This window comes from Tursiops truncatus, chromosome 15 (assembly GCF_011762595.2).
Source record: "Tursiops truncatus isolate mTurTru1 chromosome 15, mTurTru1.mat.Y, whole genome shotgun sequence".
Lineage (NCBI taxonomy): Eukaryota > Metazoa > Chordata > Mammalia > Artiodactyla > Delphinidae > Tursiops > Tursiops truncatus.
The window spans coordinates 44,948,451-44,974,103 of record NC_047048.1 but is presented as its reverse complement, the minus strand read 5'-3'; the positions used below and the strand labels follow the sequence as shown (position 1 = coordinate 44,974,103).

General features: G+C 42.3%; 1 protein-coding gene across 2 annotated transcripts in view; it reads left to right on the top strand.

The window, feature by feature from the left end:
• MACROD2 (mono-ADP ribosylhydrolase 2) overlaps nt 1-25,653 on the top strand; it is a 2,000,643-nt gene that overhangs the window by 1,782,886 nt on the left and 192,104 nt on the right. For both annotated transcript variants that reach the window (XM_073792642.1, XM_033840110.2), the window contains exon 9: nt 20,440-20,521. In XM_073792642.1, coding sequence (XP_073648743.1) covers nt 20,440-20,521 — 82 coding nt within the window. The remainder of the gene's footprint in view (nt 1-20,439; nt 20,522-25,653) is intronic.

The following is a 25,653-nucleotide window of genomic DNA, read 5'->3' as shown; positions in this document are numbered from 1 at the left end:
GATCCCGGGACCCTGGCAGTGGCGGGCTGCACAGGCTCCCGGGAAGCGGGGTGTGGATAGTGAGCTGTGCTCGCACACAGGCTTCTTGGTGGCGGCAGCAGCAGCCTGAGCGTCTCATGCCCGTCTCTGGGGTCCGCGCTGTTAGCCGCGGCTCGCGCCCATCTCTGGAGCTCCTTTAAGCAGCGCTCTTAATCCCCTCTCCTCGTGCACCAGGAAACAAAGAGGGAAGAAAAAGTCTCTTGCCTCTTCGGCAGGTGCAGACTTTTCCCCGGACTCCCTCCCGGCTAGCCGTGGCGCACTAACCCCTTCAGGCTATGTTCAAGCCGCCAACCCCAGTCCTCTCCCTGCGCTCCGTCCCGAAACCGAAACCCGAGCCTCAGCTCGCAGCCCCGCCCGCCCCGGCGGGTGAGCAGACAAGCCTCTCGGGCTGGTGAGTGCTGGTCGGCACCGATCCTCTGTGCGGGAATCTCTCCGCTTTGCCCCCCGCACCCCTATTGCTGCGTTCTCCTCTGCGGCTCCAAAGCTTCCCCGCTCTGCCACCCGCAGTCTCCGCCCACGAAGGAGCTTGTAGTGTGTGGAAACCTTTCCTCCTTCACAGCTCCCTCCCACTGGTGCAGGTCCCGTCCCTATTCTTTTGTCTCTGTTTATTCTTTTTTCTTTTGCCCTACCCAGGTACGTGGGTAGTTTCTTGCCTTCTGGGAGGTCTGAGGTCTTCTTCCAGCGTTCAGTAGGTGTTCTGTAGGAGTTGTTCCACGTGTAGATGTATTTCTGATGTATCTGTGGGGAGGAAGGTGATCTCCGCATCTTACTCTTCTGCCATCTTTTCCTGTCTCTGAATTGGTTTGTTTTTAACAAATAAATCATCCAGTTAAATTCATGGAACAAAACCATACTTAAGGTGGAAAGTTTAGCGTGGATTTTGGCAATGTTATTTTAGGAATGTAGATCTTTAAGCAATTGAGTAGTTACTCCAAATTGTGCCAATATGCCAATTACATTTGCACATCTTTGTAATTTGGGCACTTCCCCTCCTGCTGAAGGATGGTGGAACAGAACATTATTGGATACAGCCCAGATGTGAATAAAGCATCTTTTTCCAGCTGAAAATGCAAACGAAGTCTTTACTTTTACTGCTCTTAAATTTTGACCTGTAACTGGCATCCGTGAAAACCAGGAATCAGCCGCTGCAGCATTTAGCATGACAGATGCTGTCGCAGAGTGAAGTCTAAAAAAGAGATTTTTAAGGGATTATAGCCACAGACGTTATATAACAAGACTCAGTATAATGTGTGGGACATCTGTTGGCTATTTTCAGAAAGCCGTCATTCTATTACCCTCTATTAAAATAATCTTAGTGGATACTTTCATTGTTCTTTTTTCCCCATGTCCTCCGAGCGATTAAGAAAGTTGACATGCAGTTGACATTTCTATGCTCTGGTCTTGTCTTTTCTGTTTTTGTTTTTGGTAGGCTGGTTATTATTTTGCTGTTGTTCTAATTGTTTTGGTTTTCTTAAAAAGGAAAAGAATAAGATGGTTACTACAAAATTAGGATAGTAATAGTTATTTCACACATAGTGTCCTGGATGACCTGAGCTTACGCAGGTGAAACCACATACCTGAGACTCTAGCAGAGAAATGTTCAATAACTATCAGTCCTTTCCCTACCCTTTCCCTGAGAAGATTTTGATATTCATAATGGATTTGGTTTTAAACTGTAGAGTTTAGAAGGCTGAACTATACCTTAACATTGTAGTACCTGAAGGTAAATACTTTTGGAATTTCAAATCTCTTTATTTATGTTTACCAATACCTATCTCTCTGTCTCATGCAAATGTACCAATATACCAAGCACACTGACTCTATGTCAGTTAAGTCATGATTGTCTGGCAGGAGTGGGGTTCCAGCCCCCATGGAGGGTATGGAACAGTGTGCCAGGGAGGATTGAAACTACTGTAAAGCAGAGCTCATCTTCTTCGAGGATCCGAGGATCTGTAAAGATTGGGAGGAGAAACATTGTTTCCATATGCATACAAGCGTGAGCATTTTATACAGTCCATTAAACAAAAGACCATGTGACAAAACTCAAAATTAAATAAAATTTTGCAGGAGCTCCTTTGACACCATCTCAAGCCCCTGAGAGAGACTTAACAACCTTGAGGGCATTCTCTGATAAATGCCTGAAAAAAACTTAATTGATAAGACCACTGAAAGTTGTATTTGATTTTCAAAGCATGAAGTGGGGACCAACCTTATTTCAGCCTGTCAGGGTGATGGCAGTGTGGTTGAGAAGGACAGCATGGAGGGTGGATGAACCACAGAGGGTCAGAGGGGGAGAGTTAGGGCTGCTTCTTCGAGAGAAAAAGCCGGGGGCCAACGTTTCCATCTTTTTCTCAAATGGTGTTTCATTTTGGGGTCCATCAGTCAAGGAGTTGTGGTCATCAAGCCGTTCAAAGCCTACTTGTCCAGTGCAGCAGTGTAATCGAGGCCTTTTTTCTGTACCCTTCAGTTTACATTGATTGTTAGATGGAAAAAGGACTAAAGTATAAGGTGGTATCTCCCCCAGGGATTTAGTCTCATTGGGCACATGTTCCTTCATCTGGCATTTCAAGAGAGTCATTGCAAGTAGATAAAAATAATGCGGCAGACTTACAGATGTAGAAAACAAACTAGTGGGAAATTCCCTGGCGGCCCAAAGGTTAGGACTCCGTGCTCTCACTGCTGGGGCCCGGGTTCAATCCCTGGTCAGATCCTGGCCACTAAGATCCCACAAAGTGAGGGGCAGGGCAATAAAAAAAACAAAAGAGAGAGAGAGAACAAACAAACTAGTGACTACCAGTGGGGAGAGGGAAGGGCAGAGGGGCAAAGTAGGGATAGGGGATTAAGAGGTACAAACTATTATGTATAAAATAAGGATGTATTGTACAACACAGGAAATATAGCCAATATTTTATAATAACTATAAATGGAGTATAATCTTTAAAAACTGTGAATCACTGTATTATACACCTGTAACATAAATAATATTGTACAGCAACTACACTTTGATAAAGTATATATATAAATACATAAATATATATAAATAGTATACAACATTATTATACGTATTATATATAATACATAAATACAAAATAACAGTGCACGCTTTGGAGCGGATAGCGCATGACGGAGGAGTTAAAGAGAGAGAACAGAGGGTGGCTGGGAGGAGAGACATAAATGGACCACTCTCTTTTCCCTCCCTTCTCTGCTATACACTCCACAAACCACAGAGGTGCCACTCACCCACACACCCAACTGCTGCCACCACCCAGCCTTCCGGGGCCTTTTGGATAGAACCTCTTTGGTTTGCTCTTTCTTATTGTATGAGACACAAACGTATGGAAGATTATTCAAGAGTGATTGTTCTCTTAGGATTTGTCTTTCGAACAAAAAGATGCTTTCCTGCGGGAGTGGGAAGGACACCAGCTTGAGAAAAACAGGTTTTGTCCTCACAAAATGCTCTTTGGGGATGCTATGTTAATGAGCTTCCTTTGAACTGTAACTGGCGTCCACAGGACTGTCAGATGCTAATGGAAATGTTGGGGAAAATGAGAATGTGCGGACCCTGATGTGCGCGATTCTCTGGCAGTCTCCACGCTGCTGAGCTTTGTGAACAGGCTTCAGAGCCACCTTGCGACTTGGCATAGCAGTGCCGTTTTGAGGAGAGTTTCTATCTCTCCTGACGGTGGCATCTTTTAAGGTCGTGATTTGTGGGCTCTCTAAAGCGCTATCCGCCATGGGCAACCTCATAAGCCACAATGAATGACAATTCTTCCTTGACATTTTTAATTAGGGTGACACAAAAAAAAGAGTAATTATTAACTTTTGTAGCTGAACCACCTCTGCAGATGTTCTTAATCAAATAAGAGAGAACAGAAACAGAATGTTCTCGGAAGCTGAAGTATGAAATCTACAATAGGGGGTTGCAGCTGGGTTAGCAGGCTTGACAAGAGCGCCGCGGCTCCATCATTGGAAGGGTAATTTCATGTTACAGACTATATTGTGAAGAAGAACTTTGAGTCAGAAGACCTATTCTGGGCACTGTCTCCTCAGTGGAAGTGTGCTTAGGGCACCATGCGAGTGACAGCAAAGTGTGGGCAGGAGGTCTATACCTTAACCAAGTCAGAAGCTGCGTTATGTTAAATCAACCTTAGCAGACTGGATACTGAGGCTACGTTGATACTTGACCAGTTTTATTCGACCCGTTTTCTTCTCATCTCTTCATCTGGCTTCTTCCCAAAGCAGATCCTAAAACATGGAATAAAGGAGAGGTAGATTAGTTGTGGGTGAAGAAGGGATGAGAAAGGTTAAGACAGACATGCAATCACGTTACCACCCTGCACAACCAGAAGTTTCTCTCCCTGGAGAACTCTGGGTTTTCCCAGCCCAGGGTGGTGCCACGGGGATATTTTAATATCAACTCCAGCCAGTCTTTGGTTGAGTGTTGCTAAGGTGGGAAGCATTCATTCTCCAAACTCCCAGTTTACTGGATATTTGGTCAGAGTCTCTTAGCACTAAGAAAGGTTTTAGGTAAAGGAATGCAGATGCATGGCCATATTCACTGGCTTCCACACTCCTAAGACCTGAGGGGATAGGTACAGGGCCCCACAGTGCCTGTCACACCCCCAGACCACACCTCTGGACCACGTGGACTCATTTTTATGGATTTGTTAAAACCCAACTAAGTAACCCACCTCTCACACAAAAGGAAATCCATTACTCTTAATCAAAAGGCTACACCTGGCACTAGAAACAACAAAAAACATCTGCAGAAATGTGTTTCAGCCCTGGGCGGCATCAGGGATGTTAAGACGTACTTTGCCATGACTTGTTATGGCCGACACTGCAAAGGTTGCCCACGGGCCGTTTCCCATCCTCAGAACCGAGTACACAAAGAGCTTTGAGACTCATTTCCCAACAGTGAGTGTCAGAGGGAGCCCCCGTTTCAGTGAATCTACTGTCACTTTATTTGGATGGCGTTCATGGTTTATGTTGATTCTCAGTGCTCTTTTAAAGTGAATCCTAGCCTCTTACCCATTGCTCAGCCCAAGCATAGAATATGGTTGCATCTCCACGAGGAGCGTGTAGTGTAGTCACCTGTTGGACAGACCTTAGGCAGCGGGCTTCATGTGTGATTGACTCCTGCCATTTGCATCATCAGAAATGATGTTGAAAGTGGGCATAAAAAGAAAATCATTCAGATTGCCAAAAACAGTGGGTTGTTGACATAGGTCAAGTTTTCAGGGAAGCAGACCAAGAAGGAGGTTTGCAAGCAGGAGGTTTATTGGATCATGCTCTTGATCGATACCTGGGGGGAGAGGGAGCTGAATGAGGGAAGCAGAGCTGGGGAGAGGGAGAAGTTGCGCCCACCAGGAGCTCCGAAGCTGGTGTGGTGAATTGGTTTGCTAGGGCTGCCATAACAAAGTATCACAGAGTGGGTGGTTTAGCTGCAGAAATTCATTTCCTCACACTTTGTGGAGGTTAGAAGTCTGAGGTCAGGGTGTCAGCTGGGTCAGTTTCTTCTGAGGCCTCTCTCCTTGGCTTGTAGACGGCCGTCTTCCCCGTGTCCTCACATGGTCTTCCCTCTGTGTGTGTCTGTGTCCTAATCTTCTCTTCTGAGGACACCAGTCATATTTCATTAGGGCCCATCCTAATGACCTCATTTTAACTTACTCCTTTCAAGGCTCTGTCTCCAAATACAGTCACATTCTGTGGTATTGAGTGTTAGGACTTCAAGATATGAATTTGGGGAAGGGGGGACACACAGTTCAGCTCATAACAGATGGTCCTTTAGAACTGCATCAAACTGAAGGAAAGGGTCTGAGCCTTTGGACATCTGGATGAGCCAGTCCCTGGGTGCAGGCTGACTTCGGGAAGAGGGGCTCAGCATGGGTGAGGTGCACTTCTCAGCAGAGGACAGTCCTCTGAGAGGGTCTCCTCAGAGCTGTCAGTCACTGGTACCTCCATCAATGGGAATCAAGAGGGCTCTAGTCCTGAAGGGAGGGGCAGATGTGAGTAGCACGCCGCAAAACCTTCCCCAGTTGTGAAGCTGTTCTTCATCTCTGACTGGCGTTGCCCTCCCCCCAACATTTCTAAGGATTATTTCTTTGGTTCCAAGGGCAGGGCAGGGCAAGGCGTGCTTACCATTTGGAACTGCAGGTCCGAAGCCCTTGCGTGCGTTTCTCTCTCTTCTGTGTTAAGCGCGTGAAACAGCTTCAAGGATCCCAACAGATGTGTCATTTGCGAGGGTGTCCACTTTGATCGATGTGAGACAGGCTTGGAAATTAACTTGTATGAACGAGCCTCCAGCTCAAATCAAAATAACGCTTGCTTCTTTGGCTACATGACGATTTTTTCTTATAGAGTTGAAGGAAAGTCGAAAAGAGCAATTTATCAAAACAAAACAAGAAGACTCTGAATTGTGCTGCCAAAGAGTAATGATAGATGAACTGGGTTTGCAAAAATCCCCCAACAATAAAGGATCCTTTTTATGCATGCAGAAGCAGTTTCAAAATGCAAAGATGCCCTTTGAGTGTGTATGGATTACGAATGCTCTCCAACTTCTCTAAAAATCTCTGGAAACACGGAGAGAAAAATTTTCTCATTCTGTAATTTAGATTGGAATACTAGCTTCTGTGGTGGAGTGCAGAAGTATGGACATACTTATTACCTTCAAGAACCAGAAGAATAATATTCAGTGACATTTGACAGCAATATTAAAATATCAGACCCACAACCCCTGGAGGGTCTTGTGAAATCTTTTCCATTACTGCAGTTCAGCTGTGAACTTACCCTTTTTTTCCTTTCTCTCATTGGCTGATATGGTCACACCAAAAAAAAAAAAAAAAAAAAAAAAACTGCTTTATATATAATATGGGCCATTTCTGTAAATGTTTCTTTTAAGATAGAATTCCTCAGCAAAGTTGGAACTGCAATAAAGTGGCCTTTCTGCATGCCAGTCAAAAAAAAGTGCTCCCGATGTTCTCTCTTTGGCTTATACTTTCCTTGACCTGTTTTAAGAGATCAGGATAGAAACAAAGGACTCAGCCAGTGAACGGTGATTTTATTTATATGCCAGTGCTGTGCTAAGTGTTTCAAGTACCTTGTGAATAATAACTTTACAAATAAATAACCAATGTTTATGAGCATTTACTATACGTCAGGCCCTTTGCCAAGCACTTTACATAGAATATCTCATGTGGTCATTACAGCCAGCTGTGGCAGAAGGATTCTAAGATTTTTCCAAGATGCCCAACATCTGGTGTGCCCACACCTTCTCCCAGTTATTCAGTTATTCAAACAATAATCTAGGTTTGAATATGCTGTGGAGACATTTTTCAGATGTAATTAAAGTCCCAGATCAGTTGACCTTAAGGTAGGGAGACCATTCAGGTGGGCCTGACCTTATCAGAGGAGTCCTTTAAATCTAGGTCTAGAGGTCAGATATGGAGGACGTTAGAGATTCAAAATCAAGAAGGACTTAACGCGCCTTTGCTGCTTTGAAGATGGAGGTGGACATCTGACAAGTGATGCAGGTGGACTCCAGGAGCTGAGAGTGACCCCAGCCGACAGCCAGCCAGGGAACGGGGACCTCAGTCCTGCACCTGCAAGGAGCTGAATTCTGGCCACAAGAAGGAGTTTAGCAGAGGATTCCTCTTCACAGCCTCCAGATGAGAAGTCAGCGCAGCTGACACCTTGATTTCACCCTTGTGATGCCCTGACCAGAGAACCCAGTCACACCAGGCCGACTCTGACCTGCAGAACCATAACCTAACAGTGAGGGGTTGCTCTGAACCATGAAGCTTGGGGTCACTTGTTATGCAACAATAGGAAACTAATATACCAGGCCCCACAAGGTCAGTGTCTCCATTTCAGAGATGAGGAGACTGAGGCTTAGAAAGGTTAAGTGACCTGCTCAAGCTCACAGAACAGCTAAGTGGTCAAGTCCAGGTTGGAACAAGGGCAGCTGACCCCACGGAGGTGGCCGGCTGTGGGAGATGGGAGTCTGAGATGCCTCCAAGCCCCTCACCCCCTGGTGAGCACACCTTGTCCATCTTCTGCCCGTGAGTGTGAACATGATGGGGTCGTCACTTCCTGGACTAGGCAAAAGAGATTTTTTTGTAGATGTAATTAAGGTATTTAATCACTTTAGCTCATTAAAAAGGAGAGTGTCCTGGTGGGGCCCGAGCTCTTAAAAGGAGTCTACAGGTTGGAGATGGAGAAAGTCGTAGAGACATACTCTTGCTGGCCTGAAAGAAAGAAAACATCCATGTCCTGAGCTGCCTTTCAGGGCCACATGACGATGAATTGCAGGTGGCCTCTAGAAGCTAAAACTGTCCCTAGTCAACAGCTAGCAAGAAAGCGGGAACCTCAGTCCTAGAACTGCAGGGAACTAGATTCCGCCAACAACCTGAATGAGGCTGTAAGAAGACCCCGAGCTCAGGTGAGAACTGCAGTGCAGCTGACACCTGATTGTAGCTTCTGAGACCCCAAGCAGAGGACCCAACTCTGTGCAGCCTGGACTTTTGACCCACAGAAACCGTGAGATAATAAAACTTTGTTTTATAAGTCGCGAAGTTTGTAGTCATCTGTTAGACAACAACGGAGAACTAATACACCGGGGAGGAGAGCAGATTGTCGAAGAGGAGGGGCTAGGACCCAGGCATCCCATTTCTTGGTTTTGTTCTTTAATCAGCAGTGAACGTATCCCCTTGTAACTCTATTTACCCTTGATTTACCCATCGCACCAAGCAAGGTCCAATTGCCTTCGTCTTCCATCCCTCTCAGAACCCGTACTCATGCCACGTTGATCCTTAAGCCCTGGAATTTAATTCACTTATTAGCAGCAGCCACTGTTTTAGGAAGATACCCAATATCCAAGCCTGCACCGGTGAGGCTGTTGGTTTATCTATCAATAAGGCTGGACTTCACTCCCCTTGCCCATCAGGCTGTAGTTACACAGGATACCCCTCCATCAGTTAAAGCAGTATTTGCCTGCACACCAAGTCTCTGAATGTTGGTTGTTTCTCATTGGGGAAGCAAGTTGCATTCATCAGACTCCATTCATTCTCCCAGGATTGCTGAACACGTGATAATCTTGGCTGTGTCAATGGCCGTAGGACTGTTAGCCGTGAAACATGGAGGTCGGCTGTGGATATTCCAAACCTGCTTCGCTGTGTAACCCTTTTCAGGGGCAGTGGCTATGATGCTGAAAAAGATTAATAGAACTTATGTCATTGTGTTTATGGGGCATAAAACCCCCAACTGTGGATTAATAGATATCTTGGTAAAGAAAATACATCTTTACTCCTTTATGCCTTGATGGGTGAGCTAGCATCAATGGAAATATATGGAGAGATTGCCTTTAGGAGGTCAGTTTTTAAAGGACTTTTTTGACCTCTAAGTCAGTGGAAATAGATTTTTGATTGTTGACCAAGACAATTGTAACAAAAGACTTTCAACCTTTAAAAAAAATTCTTATTGAAGTATAACATTCAGAGAAGAGCATAGATCCTAAGTATGACTTTTCACAAACTAAACAGATCTATGGAGCTAGCACCCAGATTGAAAAATCAGGATCCCAAGCATTCCCCTGGGCCCCTCTTCACCAACCCTCACCCCAGAGTAATTTGCTATATTAACATCTAACACCACAGGCGATTTTTCCTATTTCTCTAATAATTTTGAACTTTATAGAGATGGAACCATCCAGTGTGGACTCTTTTTTTCTGGATTCTTTTACTCAGTACTGTTGGTTTATATTATTGTCTATAGTCATAAATTTTCCAGTCTTACTGGTTTGTAGTATCCCCTTGTGTGAATAGATCACAATTCATTTATTCATTCTACCATTTGTGGGCATTTAAGTAGCTTCCAATTTGGAGATACTACAAATAGTGCTGCTGTGAACGTTGCAGTATGTGTCCTTTTGTGGACATACATGTATATTCTGCCGGGTGTCTACCTAGGGGTGAAATTGCTGGGTTGTAGCATCTGTGCATATTCAGCTAATTTAGTAGGTACTGCCAAATAATTTCCCAAAGTAATTGCACCAGAAGTAGTATGTGGGAGTTGTTGTTAATCCACATCCTTGCCAATACTTGATATTGTCTTTTCACTTTAAAGTGAAGTGTCACCTTTTTTATTATTTGCAATTATGGTTTAGTCTGAGGACCCATCTGAGTTTACTATCAACTTGTACATTAAAAAAAATAAGTGTGAGTCATTTTAAGTACAAAAGTTTCTTTAACTACCAAACAGTGCCTGCATACTTCAGGAAGTTCACCAAGAAGATGGGCTAGGACCAATCAAAGTCTATCTTGAAGAAAGTCATTGGGATCTGAGTAGCCCTGACAGGTTACACACTCCCAAAGAGGATCACTGTTGTTATTTTTTGCCCTTCATTATGTTCTGCACCATGATATTCAATGAAATGGTATTAAAGGTTACATCAGTCGGGTTTAATCAGGGAAGCAGAGCCTTATGAGTGACATGGAATAAGGGGTTTGTTACAGGAGTTAGAACTTATACAACTTTGGGAGAAACTGAGGAAGTAAATGTCCAGAAGGGGATGGATGGCTGAGCAGAGCCCCTAACCAGGGCCCTGCAGAGGGAGGTGGTAAACAAGGGTGTGGAAGGTCATTGCCTCTGCCTCTGACCAGGCCTGGAGCATGTCAGCAGGGCAGGGGGTCAAGAGGAAAGCTGGATGCAAAATGGAAGAGGGCAAGGACAAAGTAGGAGCCATGGGAGCAAGGTGGAATCCACAGGGACAAACTGCCACGTACATCTGCCTCTTACTGCCTGGAACCCCAAACCTGCAGTGCCCCCCAGAAGAGAAGGCAGTGCCCTTGATGCGGAACTGCACGTGTGCCCAGCCCAGGACTCAGAGAGCCAGCAAGAGCTGGAGAAGCCGTGGGCCCACTGGCTACCTCACACCCAGGTGAGGCAGTGATGAGCTACAGTGCACGACCTGCCCAGAATCCGGTGCCCTGCACCCACCTGCCCAGCAAAACAGCTGCACCCCTGACCCCCAGATCTCATAGAAATTGCTCTATGGCCAACTCTACGCTCGAGCTTTTCAGAGAAATGTAATTTCAGCTCAACTAAGTTGACATAGTACCAAACGAACACAGAGATAGACTGAGATAAAAAGAAGGAGGGAGGGAGGAAACTATAGAAATGGTATAATACAATCATTTCCTTATAAAGACTTGAAAACTGGGGCCTGGAGAGACAACGGCTTGTCCAGTGTCACAGAACTGGTGACAGGCCTAGAAACTCAGTCCCCTATGTCTCTCTCTGGGTGATATCACAGAAAGAACGCTTAGATGTGAAGTTAAGAGGCCTAAGATTCTCCCACTAATTGTTTGGCCTTGAGGGGGAAAAATCCCTCAATTCTGGATTCAGGTTTTCTTGTGAGAGACTGGCACGTGGGCTAAGCCCCACAAACTGAAGGTGTTCAGTTAATATCTGAATAATAAATGAATAAATATAGTCTCTCAAGAACAACCACTGTACAAAATTGCTCTATTTATACCTAACCAGGAAACCATGCTCCAAAGCCTCAGTAGTGAGGCATTCTTCTATATGTTCATGAAATTTTTCTGGGGCTAGAGTGGATCACCCGGGTCCTTCCTCCTTTATACAAGTCAGATTTCCAGTCTCTCAGCCATGTAGCAATCAGACTTTCTATGTTCTTCTTGTCACACCATTGTGACCTTGATTTCTACCCCATTCAGTCTGAGCTTTTCAATAGGAGTCGTTACCGCATAGCTAGAGAAGCAAGAATTCAAACATGGTAGTAGGAACGAGCTAGAAAATTATCCGATTTCTAACTATGTATTTCTCTGTTTTGCTCACAAATCTGCCATTTGGGTAGAGTTCAGCAGGAAAGGTTCATCTCCATCCCACGTAGCATTACCTGGAGTAGCTCAAAAGCCAGGAGCTGAGGTCATCTAGGGGCTACTCGCCCCTAGAATCCATCTGCACATGGATTCTCCAGGGTCTCTGCTTCCTCATGGCATGATGATTAGGTATGAGAACGAGCATCCCAGGAGGACTGGGCAGAAACTCTATCACCTTTCATGACATGGACTCAGAACTCACAGATCTCTGCCAGAGTTCCAGGCACTCGCGGATTCAAGAGGAGGAAGTATAAATCCCACCTCTCAAAGAGAAGAGAATCAGCATTACATTTCAAGAGGAACCTGAAGGATGGGATATCTTGCACGCCATCTTGGAAAATATTGTCCACCACAAGTGGTGATCAATACCCACGATGAGTTTATAAACACAGAGCTTGCCAACTAAATGAGATCTTATCCAACAATAACCCTGTGTGTGTATAAAACTATGTGCACATATGCGTATATAACAAGCACTTGGCAAATGAGGTTAATTCTTGGATTCAACTTGCTTCCAAGATATTTTCAGTGTTATGCCTAAGGGTAAGGCCAGGGAACTGGGCGACTCAATTAGCTTAAAATAAAAGTACTTTTCCTTCATCATCCATCTTCTCTTTGAGGAAAAATAAATAAATAAATCAGGCTGCTGAATTTTGGACCCATACCATTTCCATGGCAACAAACCCTAAAGTGCTAAAAGGTGGATTACAATTCTTTGCAATATTTAAGAAATCTGTATTTAGTCTGTAATGCCTAAAAGTACACTTAGTAGCAGTGAATAGCATTACCACTAACCCTCCCCTCCCCTCTCCCACCAACAAACATACTCACACACACACACACACACACACAACATAAGTGTTTTAAAAAAATCCCAGGAGAGGACCTTCAAGATGGCGGAGGAGTAAAACGTGGAGATCACCTTCCTCCCCACAGATACATCAAAAATACATCTACATGTGGAACAACTCCTACAGAACACCTACTGAACACTGGCAGAAGACCTCAGATTTCCCAAAAGGCAAGAAACTCCCCAAGTACCTGGGTAGGGCAAAGGAAAAAAGAAAAAACAGAGACAAAAGAATAGGGACGGGACCTGTACCTCGGGGAAGGAGCTGTGAAGGAGGAAAAGTTGCCACACACTAGGAAGCCCCTTCACTGGTGGAGATGGAGGGTGGCGGAGGGGGGAAGCTTCGGAGCCACAGAGGAGAGCGCAGTAACAGGGGTGCGGAGGGCAAAGCGGAGAGATTCCTGCACGGAGGATCGGCGCCGACCAGCACTCACCAGCCCGAGAGGCTTGTCTGCTCACCTGCTGGGGCAGGTGGGGGCTGGGAGCTGAGGCTCCGGCTTCAGAGGTCGGATCCCAGGGAGAGGACTGGAGTTGGCGGCATGAGCACAGCCTGAAGGGGGCTAGTGTGCCACAGCTAGCCGGGAGGGAGTCTGGGAAAAAGTCTGGAACTGCCTAAGAGGCAAAAGACCATAGTTTCGGGGTGCATGAGGAGAGGGGATTCGGAGCACCGCCTAAACGAACTCCAGAGAAAAGCGCGAGCTGCGGCTATCAGCGCGGACACCAGAGACAGGCATGAGATGCTAAGGCTGCTGCTGCCGCCACCAAGAAGCCTGTGTGCGAGCACAGGTCACTGTCCACACCTCCCCTCCTGGGAGCCTGTGCAGCCCGCCACTGCCAGGGTCCGTGATCCAGGGACAACTCCCCCGGGAGAACGCACGGCACACCTCAGGCTGGTGCAACGTCACGCCGGCCTCTGCCGCCGCAGGCTCGCTCCGCATCCGTACCCCTCCCCCCCCCCGCGCCCCGGGCTGAGTGAGCCAGAGCCCCGGAATCAGCTGCTACTTTAACCCTGTCCTGTCTGGGCTAAGAACAGACACCAGAAGGCGACCTAGATGCAGAGGCGGGGCCAAATCCAAAGCTGAACCCCAGGAGCTGTGTGGACAAAGAAGAGAAAGGGAAATCTCTCCCAGCAGCCTCAGGAGCAGCGGATTAAATCTCCACAATCAACTTGATGTACCTGCATCTGTGGAATACCTGAATAGACAATGAATCATTCCAAAATTGAGGCGGTGGACTTTGGGAGCAACTGTAGACTTGGGGTTTGCCATATGTGACAGACTGGTTTCTGATTTTTATGTTTATCTTAATATAGTTTTTAGCACTTGTTATTGTTGGTGGAATTGTTTATTGGTTTGGTTGCTCTCTTTTTTAAAAAAAATTTTATGTTAATAATATATTTAATTTTTATTTTAATAACTATTTTATTTTATTTATTATTTTATTTTATTTCTTTTTTTAATCCCTTTTCTTCCGAGCCGTGTAGCTGACAGGGTCTTGGTACTCCAGCCAGGTGTCAGGCCTGGGCCTCTGAGGTGGGAGAGCCGAGTCCAGAACATTGGACCACCAGAGACCTCCCGGCCCCACATAATATCAGTCGGTGAGAGCTCTCCCAGAGATCTCCATCTCAATGCTAAGACCCAGCTCCCCTCAACGACCAGCAAGCTCCAGTGCTAGACACACCATGCCAAACAACTAGCAAGACAGGAACACAACCCCATCCATTAGCAGAGAGGCTGCCTAAAATCATAGTAAGTTCACAGACACCCCAAAACACACCATCAGACTCAGTCCTGCCCAGCAGAAACACAAGATCCAGCCTCATCCACCAGAACACAGGTACCGTCCCCTCCACCAGGAAACCTACACAACCCACTGAACCAACCTTACCCACTGGGAGCAGACACCAAAAACAACAGGAACTATGAGCCTTCAGACAGTGAAAAGGAGACCCCAAACACAGTAAGTTAAGCAAAATGAGAAGACAGAGAAATACACAACAGATGAAGGAGCAAGGTAAAAACCCACCAGACCAAACAAATGAAGAGGAAATAGGCAGTCTACCTGAAAATGAATTCAGAGTAATGATAGTAAAGGTGATTCAAAATCTTGCAAATAGAATGGAGAAAATACAAGAAATGTTTAACAAGGACCCAGGAGAACTAAAGAGCAAACAAACAATGATGAACAACACAATAAATGAAATTAAAAATTCTCTAGAAGGAATCAATAGAATAACTGAGGCAGAAGAACGGATTAAGTGACCTGGAAAATAAAATAGTGGAAATAACCACTGCAGACCAAAATAAAGAATGAAAAAAATTGAGGACAGTCTCAGAGACATCTGGGACAACATTAAATGCACCAGCATTCGAATTATAGGGGTTCAGAAGAAAAAGAGAAAAAGAAAGGGACTGAGAAAATATCAGACAAAGATGTCACAAAGAAAGAAAACTACAGGCCAATATCACTGATGAACATAGATGCAAAAATCCTCAACAAAATACTAGCAAACAGAATCCAACAGCACATTAAAAGGATCATACACCAAGATCAAGTGGGGTTTATCCCAGGAATGCAAGGATTCTTCAGTATATGCAAACCAATCAATGTGATACACCATATTAAGAAATTGAAGGATTAAAAACCATATGATCATCTCAATAGATGCGGGGAAAGCTTTTGACAAAATTCAATGCCGATTTATGATAAAAAACTATCCAGAAAGTAGACATGGAGGGAACTTACCTCAACCTAATAAAGGCCATATATGACAAACCCACAGCCAACATCGTTCTCAATGATGTAAAACTAAAACCATTTCCACTAAGATCAGGAACAAGACATGATTTCCCACTCTCACCACTATTATTCAACATAGTTTTGGAAGTTTTAGCCTCAGCAATCAGAGAAGAAAAAGAAGTGAAAGGAATCCAAATCAGAAGAGAAGTAAAACTGTCACTGCTTGCAGATGACATGATACTATATATAGAGAATCCTAAAGATGCTACCATAAAACTACTAGAGCTAATCATTGAATTTGGTAGAGTAGGAGGATACAAAATTAATGCACAGAAATCTCTTGCATTCCTATACACGAATGATGAAAAATCTGAATGAGAAATTAATGAAACACTCCCATTTACCATTGCAACAAAAAGAGTAAAATAGCTAGGAATAAACCTACCTAAGGAAACAAAAGACCTGTATGCAGTAAACTATGACACTGATGAAAGTAATTAAAGATGATACTAACAGATGGAGAGATATACTATGTTCTTGGATTGGAAGAATCAACATTGTGCAAATGACTCTACTACCCTAAGCAATCTACACATTCAATGCAGTCCCTATCAAGCTACCACTGGCATTTTTCACAGAACTATAACAAAAAATTTCACAATTGTATAGAAACACAAAAGACCCCAAATAGCCAACGCAATCTTGAGAAAGCAAAACAGAGCTGGAGGAATCAGGCTCCCTGGCTTCAGACTATACTACAAAGCTACAGTAATCAAGACAGTATGATACTGGCACAAAAACAGAAATATAGATCAATGCAACAGGATAGAAAGCTCAGAGATAAACCCATGCACATACAGTCACCTTATCTTTGATAAAGGAGGCAAGAATACACAATGGAGAAAAGGCAGCCTCTTCAATAAGTGGTGCTGGGAAACATGGACAGCTACATATAGAAGAATGAAATTAGAACACTCCCTAACACCATACACAAAAATAAGCTCAAAATGGATTAAAGACCTGAATGTAAAGCCGGACACTATAAAACTCTGAGAGGAAAACGTAGGCAGAACACTTTATGACATAAATCACAGCAAGATCCTTTTTGACCCACCTCCTAGAGAAATGGAAATAAAAACAAAAATAAACAAATGGGACCTAATGAAACTTCAAAGCTGTTGCACAGCAAAGGAAACCATAAACAAGATGAAAAGACAGCCCTCAGAATGGAAGAAAATATTTGCAAACGAAGCAATGGACAAAGGATTAATCTCCAAAATTTACAAGCAGCTCATGCAGCTCAGTATCAAAAAGACAAACAACCCAATCCAAAAATGGGCAGAAGACCTAAATAGACGTTTCTCCAAAGAAGATATACGGACTGCCAACAAACACATGAAAGGATGCTCAACATCACTACTCATTAGAGAAATGCAAATCAAAACTACAATGAAGTATCACCTCACACCAGTCAGAATGGCCATCATCAAAAAATCTAGAAACAATAAATGCTGGAAAGGGTGTGGAGAAAAGGGAACCCTCTTGCATAGTTGGTGGGAATGTAAATTGATACAGCCACTATGGAGAACAGTATGAAGGTTCCTTAAAAACTAAAAATAGAACTCCCATATGACCCAGCACTCCCACTACTGGGCATATACCCTGAGAAAACCATAATTCTGAAAGAGTCATGTACCACAATGTTCATTGAAGCACTATTTACAATAGCCAGGACATGGAAGCAAACTAAGTGTCCGTTGACAGGTGAATATATAAAGAAGATGTGGTACATATATACAATGGAATATTACTCCGCCATAAAAAGAAACAAAACTGAGTTATTTGTAGTGAGGTGGATGGACCTAGAGTCTGTCATACAGAGTGAAGTAAGTTAGAAAGAGAAAAACAAATACTGTATGCTAACCCATACATATGAAATCTTAAAAAAAAAAAAAAAGGTTTTGAAGAACCTAGGGGCAGGACAGGAATAAAGACACAGATGTAGAGAATTGACTTGAGGACACGGGGAGCTGGAATGAAGTGAGAGAGTGGCATTGACATATATACACTACCAAATGTAAACTGGATAGCTAGTGGGAAGCAGCTGCATGGCACAGGGAGATCAGCTCAATGCTTTGTGACCATCTAGAGAGTGAGATAGGGAGGGTGGGAGGGAGACACAAGAGGGAGGGGAAATGGGGATATGTATGTACATATAGCTGATTCACTTTGTTATGTAGCAGAAACTAACACAACATTATAAAGCAATTATACTTCAATGAAGATGTTAAAAAATAAATCTCATAATTTATATTAAGTGACTGTAAAAGTAGGGAGAAATGAGTACAAATGAGACTGTTCAGCTTGTTCTTCTTAGATCTGGTTTGAACCAAATTTTCTTGTTTTGATTTTGATCTTAATTAGGGGCTTTATAAATAATATGATCATTTGAAGCCTGGAGAAAAAGTCAACCATCACAGGCACAGAAGTGAGAATAATTATAGTGTTTGGAAATTATCAGTAGTTCAATGCAGCTGGAGAGTAGAGTATGTCTAACACAGAATCTTATTATTTTTTTAACTTATTTTATTGAAGTGTAGTTGATTTACAATGTCTTAATTTCTGCTGTACAGCAAAGCGATTCAGTTATACATATATATACATTCTTTATCATAGTCTTTTCCATTAGGATTTATCACAGGATATTGAATATAGTTCCCTGTGCTATACAGTAGGACCTTGTTGTTTATCCATTCTTTATAAACTAGTTTGCATTTGCTAATCCCAAACTCCCAATCCATCCCTCCCCCACCCACCTCCCCCTTGGCAACCACAAGTCTCTTCTCTATGTCTGTGAATCAGTTTCTGTTTCGTAGGTAAGTTCATCTGTGTCATATTTTAGATCCCACATAATAGTGATGTCATATGCTATTCTTCCCTTTCTGACTTACTTCACTTAGTATGATAATTCTGTGTCCATCCATGTTGCTGCAAGTTGCGTTATTTCATTCTTTTTTTATGGCTGAGTAGTAACAGAGTCTTATTTTTAATGTTAGGACTTTTAATTATGATGTATTTCATATATACAGAAAGTGTAGAACATAATATGATATCCATGTACCTACCCCCATAGTTGATAGTTGTTACCCATTTGCCATATTTTTTCTAAATTTTTTTTCTTTCTAAATAAATAAAATATTAACTATTCATTTAAAGTCTTACCTGTCCATCATTTAACCTTCTCTCCCTTATCAGAAATCATCATCATCTTGAAGTTCATGTGTCACATTCCTATGTATGTTTATGGTCATTAGTGCTTATGAACGAATCCCTACACTCTTGTATCTTTGTGCTTCAAAATTCATATAATGGTATCAAAGCAAATATGTCCTTTTGTAACTTGATTCTATTGCTCGACATTATGATTCTTATCTTTAGCCACAGGGCATAAATACACCGTAAGAATAGTGGAGACGAGCGTTCAGCATTGCACAGATAATCATTTATTCCACTAAATGTATAGATCACCTGAGAGTAAGTTGATGGTGACAGTTTTTACATTTGTAGCAAACGTTACTGCCATGCAGACAAGGCTGGACACCAGAAATTCAAATGAATACAGGGAAAGGAAAATAGGGTTCTTTGCACCCCAGTCCTTCTATTTCTGAAGGTCAGGTGCTCTCTCCACCCTATGGGACAGAGACTGGGATAGCGCTATATGGTTTTTGGTGAAGTCCAGTGACTGCCCAGGAGGTAGTCTACCGGCTGGGGGTCTAGACTTGTGCAGGAATCAGGAAGCCGCATCTCCGAGCTTCCATCAGGGAAGCTGGGATTCCTGTGTCCTAATCCTCTCCCATCCCACTCCTGCAGATCTTCTCTCCTACTGGGAACTTTGGGACTTGGCTCACATGACTCTGTCCCCTACAGGCTGGGAGAGCTGAGGGGTTGGGTGGATGACATCCATTTGGGTTTTTTCCTGTCCTGCCACCAGCATACCCCACTTCCGTTTCCTACTGATGTTCTAGTCAATGGCCAGTTGCAGTTTGATGGATGGGGTAACTTTTAACTTTTTGTACATTGTTAAAATAAAGGAACTAAAGGGGTATTTGTTTTCAAGACACAAAATTGAGTCACCGATTTAATATCAGATATCCGTGAGCTATTATGTGTATCCCATCTCTCTTCTCTGTTTACCGTATTACTCTCGGAATGTCTCAGAGAAACTCATTACATGCAGAAGCTCTCGAAACAGAGAAAAGGGACTGTGTACACATTTTACTTTTGAAGTGACACTTCCTTACTCAGTAATAACCTACCAGATTAAAGTTACATTGACCTCATGTACTGTCAACTAATTATATTTTATTTCTGTTGCATTTCCAAGTATGTAAAGCTAAAAGCAAGTGATTGCATGCAAATTACACTGCACGAAGCTTTTTAGGCCATGTTCAAATACTAACAGGTTTGATAAATATATTTGTCTAACAAGGGTAGGACAAAGAGCTCTCCGTTTACTGACATGCTTTATTGTCATTCTGCTGTACACCTCTCGTGTGGCTGTTTAATAGAACATAAAGTCTAGGTATCCTGGTGGAATCTCAGATCTTTTTTATAGCTTGCTGCAAAGTAGCTTATTGTCATTTATTATTTCTTATTTGATTTATATAACATCTTTCCACCAAATTGTCCATGGGCTTATTTACATAAAGAGTGCATTCACAAACACACTCACTCTCTGTCTCTCTCACACACACACACACGAACTCCACTCAGTGCTGTCATGTAGTTAGCAGTGTAGCACCGAAAATCTTTGGGAAGTTTTCTGTTTGTTTTCTGTTCCAAGACCACCATGTTCTGGGAAGGCATTTGCCGTATTTCCTTTCACTTTAAGTGTCTATTGTTTGCCTCTAGGTGGATCGGATCATCTTCTGTGTCTTCCTAGAAGTCGACTTCAAAATCTACAAAAAGAAAATGAGCGAGTTTTTCCCTGCAGGTGAGTAAAGCAATTTGTTTCCTTTGAAATTGGACGTTGAAAAAGTCAGGGCATCACTTAATAATTCTACTGCTTTATTTTGCCTTTTAAAGGTTGTTACAAGTATGATTTCCATCCACCAGTCACACCTGGCAACTTGTATCTTAGATTTTAAGATCTAAAGGAGGTGACGGGAAATCTAGGCTCTGGACTTCTTCCTCTTACCAGGTCATTGTGTTGTCTTGGGGAAGTCAGTTTATCTCTTGAGTGAGGGGCTAGACCAAACGGCATTTCCTAAATTACATGACCTGTGATTTCTTCCCCACACTTGTAAGTTGTCCAGGCCTGTGCCTGTACCCACCGTGTTAAACGTGTTGGAAATTGTAAGGAGTCCATTTATATTTGTAGTCACGATTCCAGCTGTTCTTGCGTTCCATCCCTCTTCTCCCCAGTTTTCTCCACCCAAATTGCAATGAAGAGAAAGTCCTTTCTAGGGCAATCTGAAAACCTTTTTTCATCTTATAAGTCTTTCATCTTATTTCACACTTCTTTTTAGAAAGTAGGAGAAACCTCCAGGTTTTTACAGAACCTTGAGTGAATTGATTTACCGCAACTGAACGTGCGATCAGCTGAACCTGGTTTATTTGAATATTGCTCCCCACTGTTCCTCTTCCAGCCTGTGAAGGCTGAAGCTTATTTAATACCTTGTCTTTTTTATGGTGCTGTTTAAGTCCTGGTGTCCTAAGCACTTTCCTCAGCCGTGATGAAGAATGGCTTCCAGGGAATTTCAAGCTACCATTGGCATTGTTGGTGCCTGCCTTTCAGAGATTTTTTTTTTTTTTTTGAGGATTTCATGTCCATCTGAAGTGGTCTTTCATGTAACCAGTGACTCTGGCAGGTAGAAAGGAGTGGATGATGGGTGCCGGTGCCCAGTCACCTTCTTCAGCAGCCTATCGGAGCCCCCCACCCCATAGAGAGGATGCCCCACCCACCTGCAGATCAGGGTAGGACATAGAGCTACGGGACTACAGAAAACTGCTGGAGATGTTCAACGCTGTGCAAATAATCAAAATGGGCTAAGTTCTCCTGGGTGATCTGAAGTCCTCCCTGATTTTGTAATTGAAAGGTGAATCTGCTAAGTGTATTCCATTTGGGATTTTACAGTCTCCCCCAGATGGAACGTAACATAAATCCAGAAGACTCCCATATGATGAAGAAGACCAGGGTTGTGGTCTTTTTTCTCTTTTTTCCTCCTTTCCTCCTTGTTTCCCTTTTATTCATTTTTTAAGCAACTCGGTGTTTTACAGAGTGTAAAGCACATAATAGCTGGTTAATAAGTAATTGTTGACATGACTTGAATTTAATAAATTCTTCTCCCCATAATCTCATGGCTTCTTTCTGTTTCAGTCTCTTTCTTCCATCGTCTTTCTTTATTTCCTACATAATCACAGTGAGCAGATTGTGCCTACATTTCTGCATTTTTAAGTATTCTTAAAAGAAAGTGTCCATTCATGTAAAAAATGCAACTTGCTATGGTGTGCACTTGCAAATGTCTTGTCAGCGTCACAGCATGATTTATAAGACTTTATAAATTTTGGATTCCCTGATATGTTTGGAAATAATGACATCATATTCATTTTTATGCCTCCTAAAATGAAAACTTGTTTTCTCGCTAACATATGATAAAAATAATTGTATAAGTATGATCCATTGCTATTAAAGCAAATCCATCCATCAGCAGGGGTTTCCAGTGATGCACAAAGATCATATTACAAGTTTTTAAAAACTGGACAGTTTTAGTGGTCTAGAATGTATTAATAACTATGCAAATAAATTATTGTTTGAGAATTGCTACTTTAAATAAATCCAAAATGCATCTTAGCACTCAAGCGAGTGAAACAATAATAAAATCATCCCCAGTGTCACGTCAGTGCTTTGAATCATGCCATGGTCATGAAATTATTTCCATTGCATATTTATAATAGTAGGTACATTTTTAAACTGAGTGTCAAAATCCTCCAATATTGTTGAGTATTTCTGCAATGCTGAGGCATCAGCCATTTGTAAATTCTAAATATGCACTGTGAAGTAAAAGTGACTTCTAATGGAATATGTGACTGCTAATATAGATGATATACATTATCTGTTCATAATTTGAATTTATGGTTAATTCATAACCATACCATCTTTGATTAGAATATAATTTTTCTGACTTGCCATATATTCCCCCTGGAGTGACTTCAGAGTTTCTCTAACTAGTCTTCTTAACCATTCCGAATACAATAATGATCATAGTTTAGGGAAAAAAGTCATTTTTATATTAAACCAAATCTCTGTGTTTGGGGGTACTTTAATCCCATGTCTTTAAATTTCATAATTGAGACTCTAAGACAAAATGAATGAGAAACAGTAAAAGTTAGTCTAGAAATGATCATAATAAAGATATAACACATGCATGGCTACTACCTACTATTACTGTTAGGAATAATAGCTAACACTTATGGATTGCTTTCTGTCAGCCATCAGATATATGGGCTAAATCAGTTAATCTTCATGATAACTCTAACAAAGTGGCACCATATCAACCCTCCTTTTTAGATATGGAAAATGATGCGCACTTCAGAAAAGTGAGACATACAGCTAGGAAATAACAGCTGTATTTTAAACTTGAGGATGGTATCTGTCATTGCACAGGTGATAAGAGCATCTTCAGAGAAGGCTGGGATGCATTTGGAGTGTTGAGAAAGTCCCCCTGATTTCATCTGATGCCTATCACTTTTCTAATCTGCCATGCTTCTCTTTCCTCTAATATCTGAATATTTCCTCATAAAACATTTTCTAATATGAGTCAAATTGGTACTTTATCATAGATTTCAAAATCAGGTTCCATCCAAATCATCCAGGTAGTGCAGTGCTATTATCTGTAGACAAGTGGCACCAGGAAGCAAAAAGGACCATGGGAGAAGATGGGAAATGTGGAAAATGCCTGTATTAGTTTACCAGGGCTGCCAGAACAAAGTACCACAGATTGGATGAAATTTATTTTCTCACAATTCTGGAGACCAGAAGTTCAGAATCAAGGTGTCAGCTGGGTTGGTTTCTTCTGAGGCCTTTCTCCTTGGCTTCTAGATGGTCATCTTTGCCCTGTGTCTTCATGTGGTCTTCCCTCTGTGTGTCTCTTTGTCTTAATCTCCTCTTCTTCCAAGGACACCAGTCATACTGAATCAGGGTTCACCCCAGTGAACTCATTTTAACTTCATTACCTCTTTAAAACCCTATCTCCAAATAGTCACATTCTGAGGGACAGAGGGTTAGGACTTCAACAGATGAATTTTGGGGGGCACACTTAGCCTGCAATAGGGCCCATGATGGAAATGCAATAGGAACCTCAGAGGAAAGAAACCAGCAATGCTTTTTTTCAGCTGTTTTATATCTTTCTGTGGGTGGAACACATAGGACTTTTTACTTCCGGGGGTATTATTTGGAAGTCTGGTGTGGCAGCTTTATGGAATTACCATACACTTTGGTTGCAAATCATTTGTATTTACAGTGTGTCATTTCATAGACTACAGCAAACAATGTTTATATGATTCAAGTCAGAAATCTCTTTGTTCTTTACATAAAAGGTTTGCATTTTTCAGTGTGTAGGATTTATCATGTGTAGTTTTCAATGAATGTAGAAAACAAAACATACAAACACAATTTCTGATCTTGAATATGGAAGTCTTTTTTTTTTTTATTGGAGTCTTAAGTCCTAACAGAATTTAGGAATGTTAATTTTCCTTGTAATAACAATGTCAGATTCACAGCTTTGAGATTATATCAAAGAATCCTGGTGCTGGAAACTTGAAGGATGTCATGGTCAAACCCACATCCTCCCTGACTTGAGGGAAAGTCACATTTGTTTACTGTAGGGGTTCCCAACTAGAGGTGATTTTGCTCTTCAGGGAACATTTTCAGACATTTTTGTTTCTCACAACTGGAGGAAGGGAGGAGCTACTGGCAACTAGTGGGTAGATGCCAGGGATGGGGCTAAACATCCTATGATGCACAAGACAGCCTCACCCAGCAAAGAATTCTCCAACCACAGATGTTAATAGTGCAGAAGTGGAGAAACTGTGCTACTGTAACCGTCTGTCTCTTACCATTCAGGCCACCAAGGCAGACTTTGCCTTTGGATTGGGTTTATTTCTGCCTGCTAATGTCTTACCCAAACTTATCTGTCTAGCTGGATGTGGAACCTGTGCCCTCAGCCCAACGTCTGACTTCCTAGATTCATGACCCTCTCTTAGTCTAGACTTTCCTCTCCCCATTTACTCTGGATCACAGATTTCTATGTTACCCCCGCCCCACTGCCTGGTTCTCCCAGCCCCAGCTCACTCCTGGTATCAGTCATCTACACCAGGAAATCCAATGTAATAGTCTCAGAAACTGTGATTAAGTGTTATGTAGGTTTTATACACCTAATGAATAAGTGTGGAGGTGAAGGCTAATATACAGAACAAGGAAGAACAAATTCACCAATTTTTCTCTCTACATACCTCAAGCAAGGCTTATTACGTCTCTGGCTAAAAGTTTTCACCTTTATCACTGACCATTGAGTTAGTGACCATTTGTTGATGAAATTACCTTGTGAACTGACAAATATATTTGATATTAGAAATCTTCCATTCTGTACCAGTATCCAAGCTCAACTGATTCATTCACAATGAAAACAGCTATGACTAAAAAATTTACCCATATTCTGTTTATTTTTGACCCTGAAAGCAATTAGATTTGCCCAGTTTTTTTTCCAGTTAGGAAATTTATATAGTTTATGCACAATACTCATTTTGACTTATGCAGAGTTAAATATAATTAAAATATATCTTTCAAATAGTAGCTAGCTGAGAAAACTGATAAAATAGGAAAATGCTTCCAGGGTGGAGATGTGTTCCTCCTAAACCTACCACTTGTCTCTAAGAGGAAGATTTGCTTTAGACAGATAATTTCATTTGTTTTTATAACTGTGACTCAAAAACTATTTGAGAAAATCTAATAGAAAAGAGGCTGAATTTTCCCCTGTTTTCTTGATAGACAGCAAAATAGTGAGCCATTTGACCCACTAATATTTGGGGGGCATTTCTCAAGTACAGTATAAAATGATAAACTTT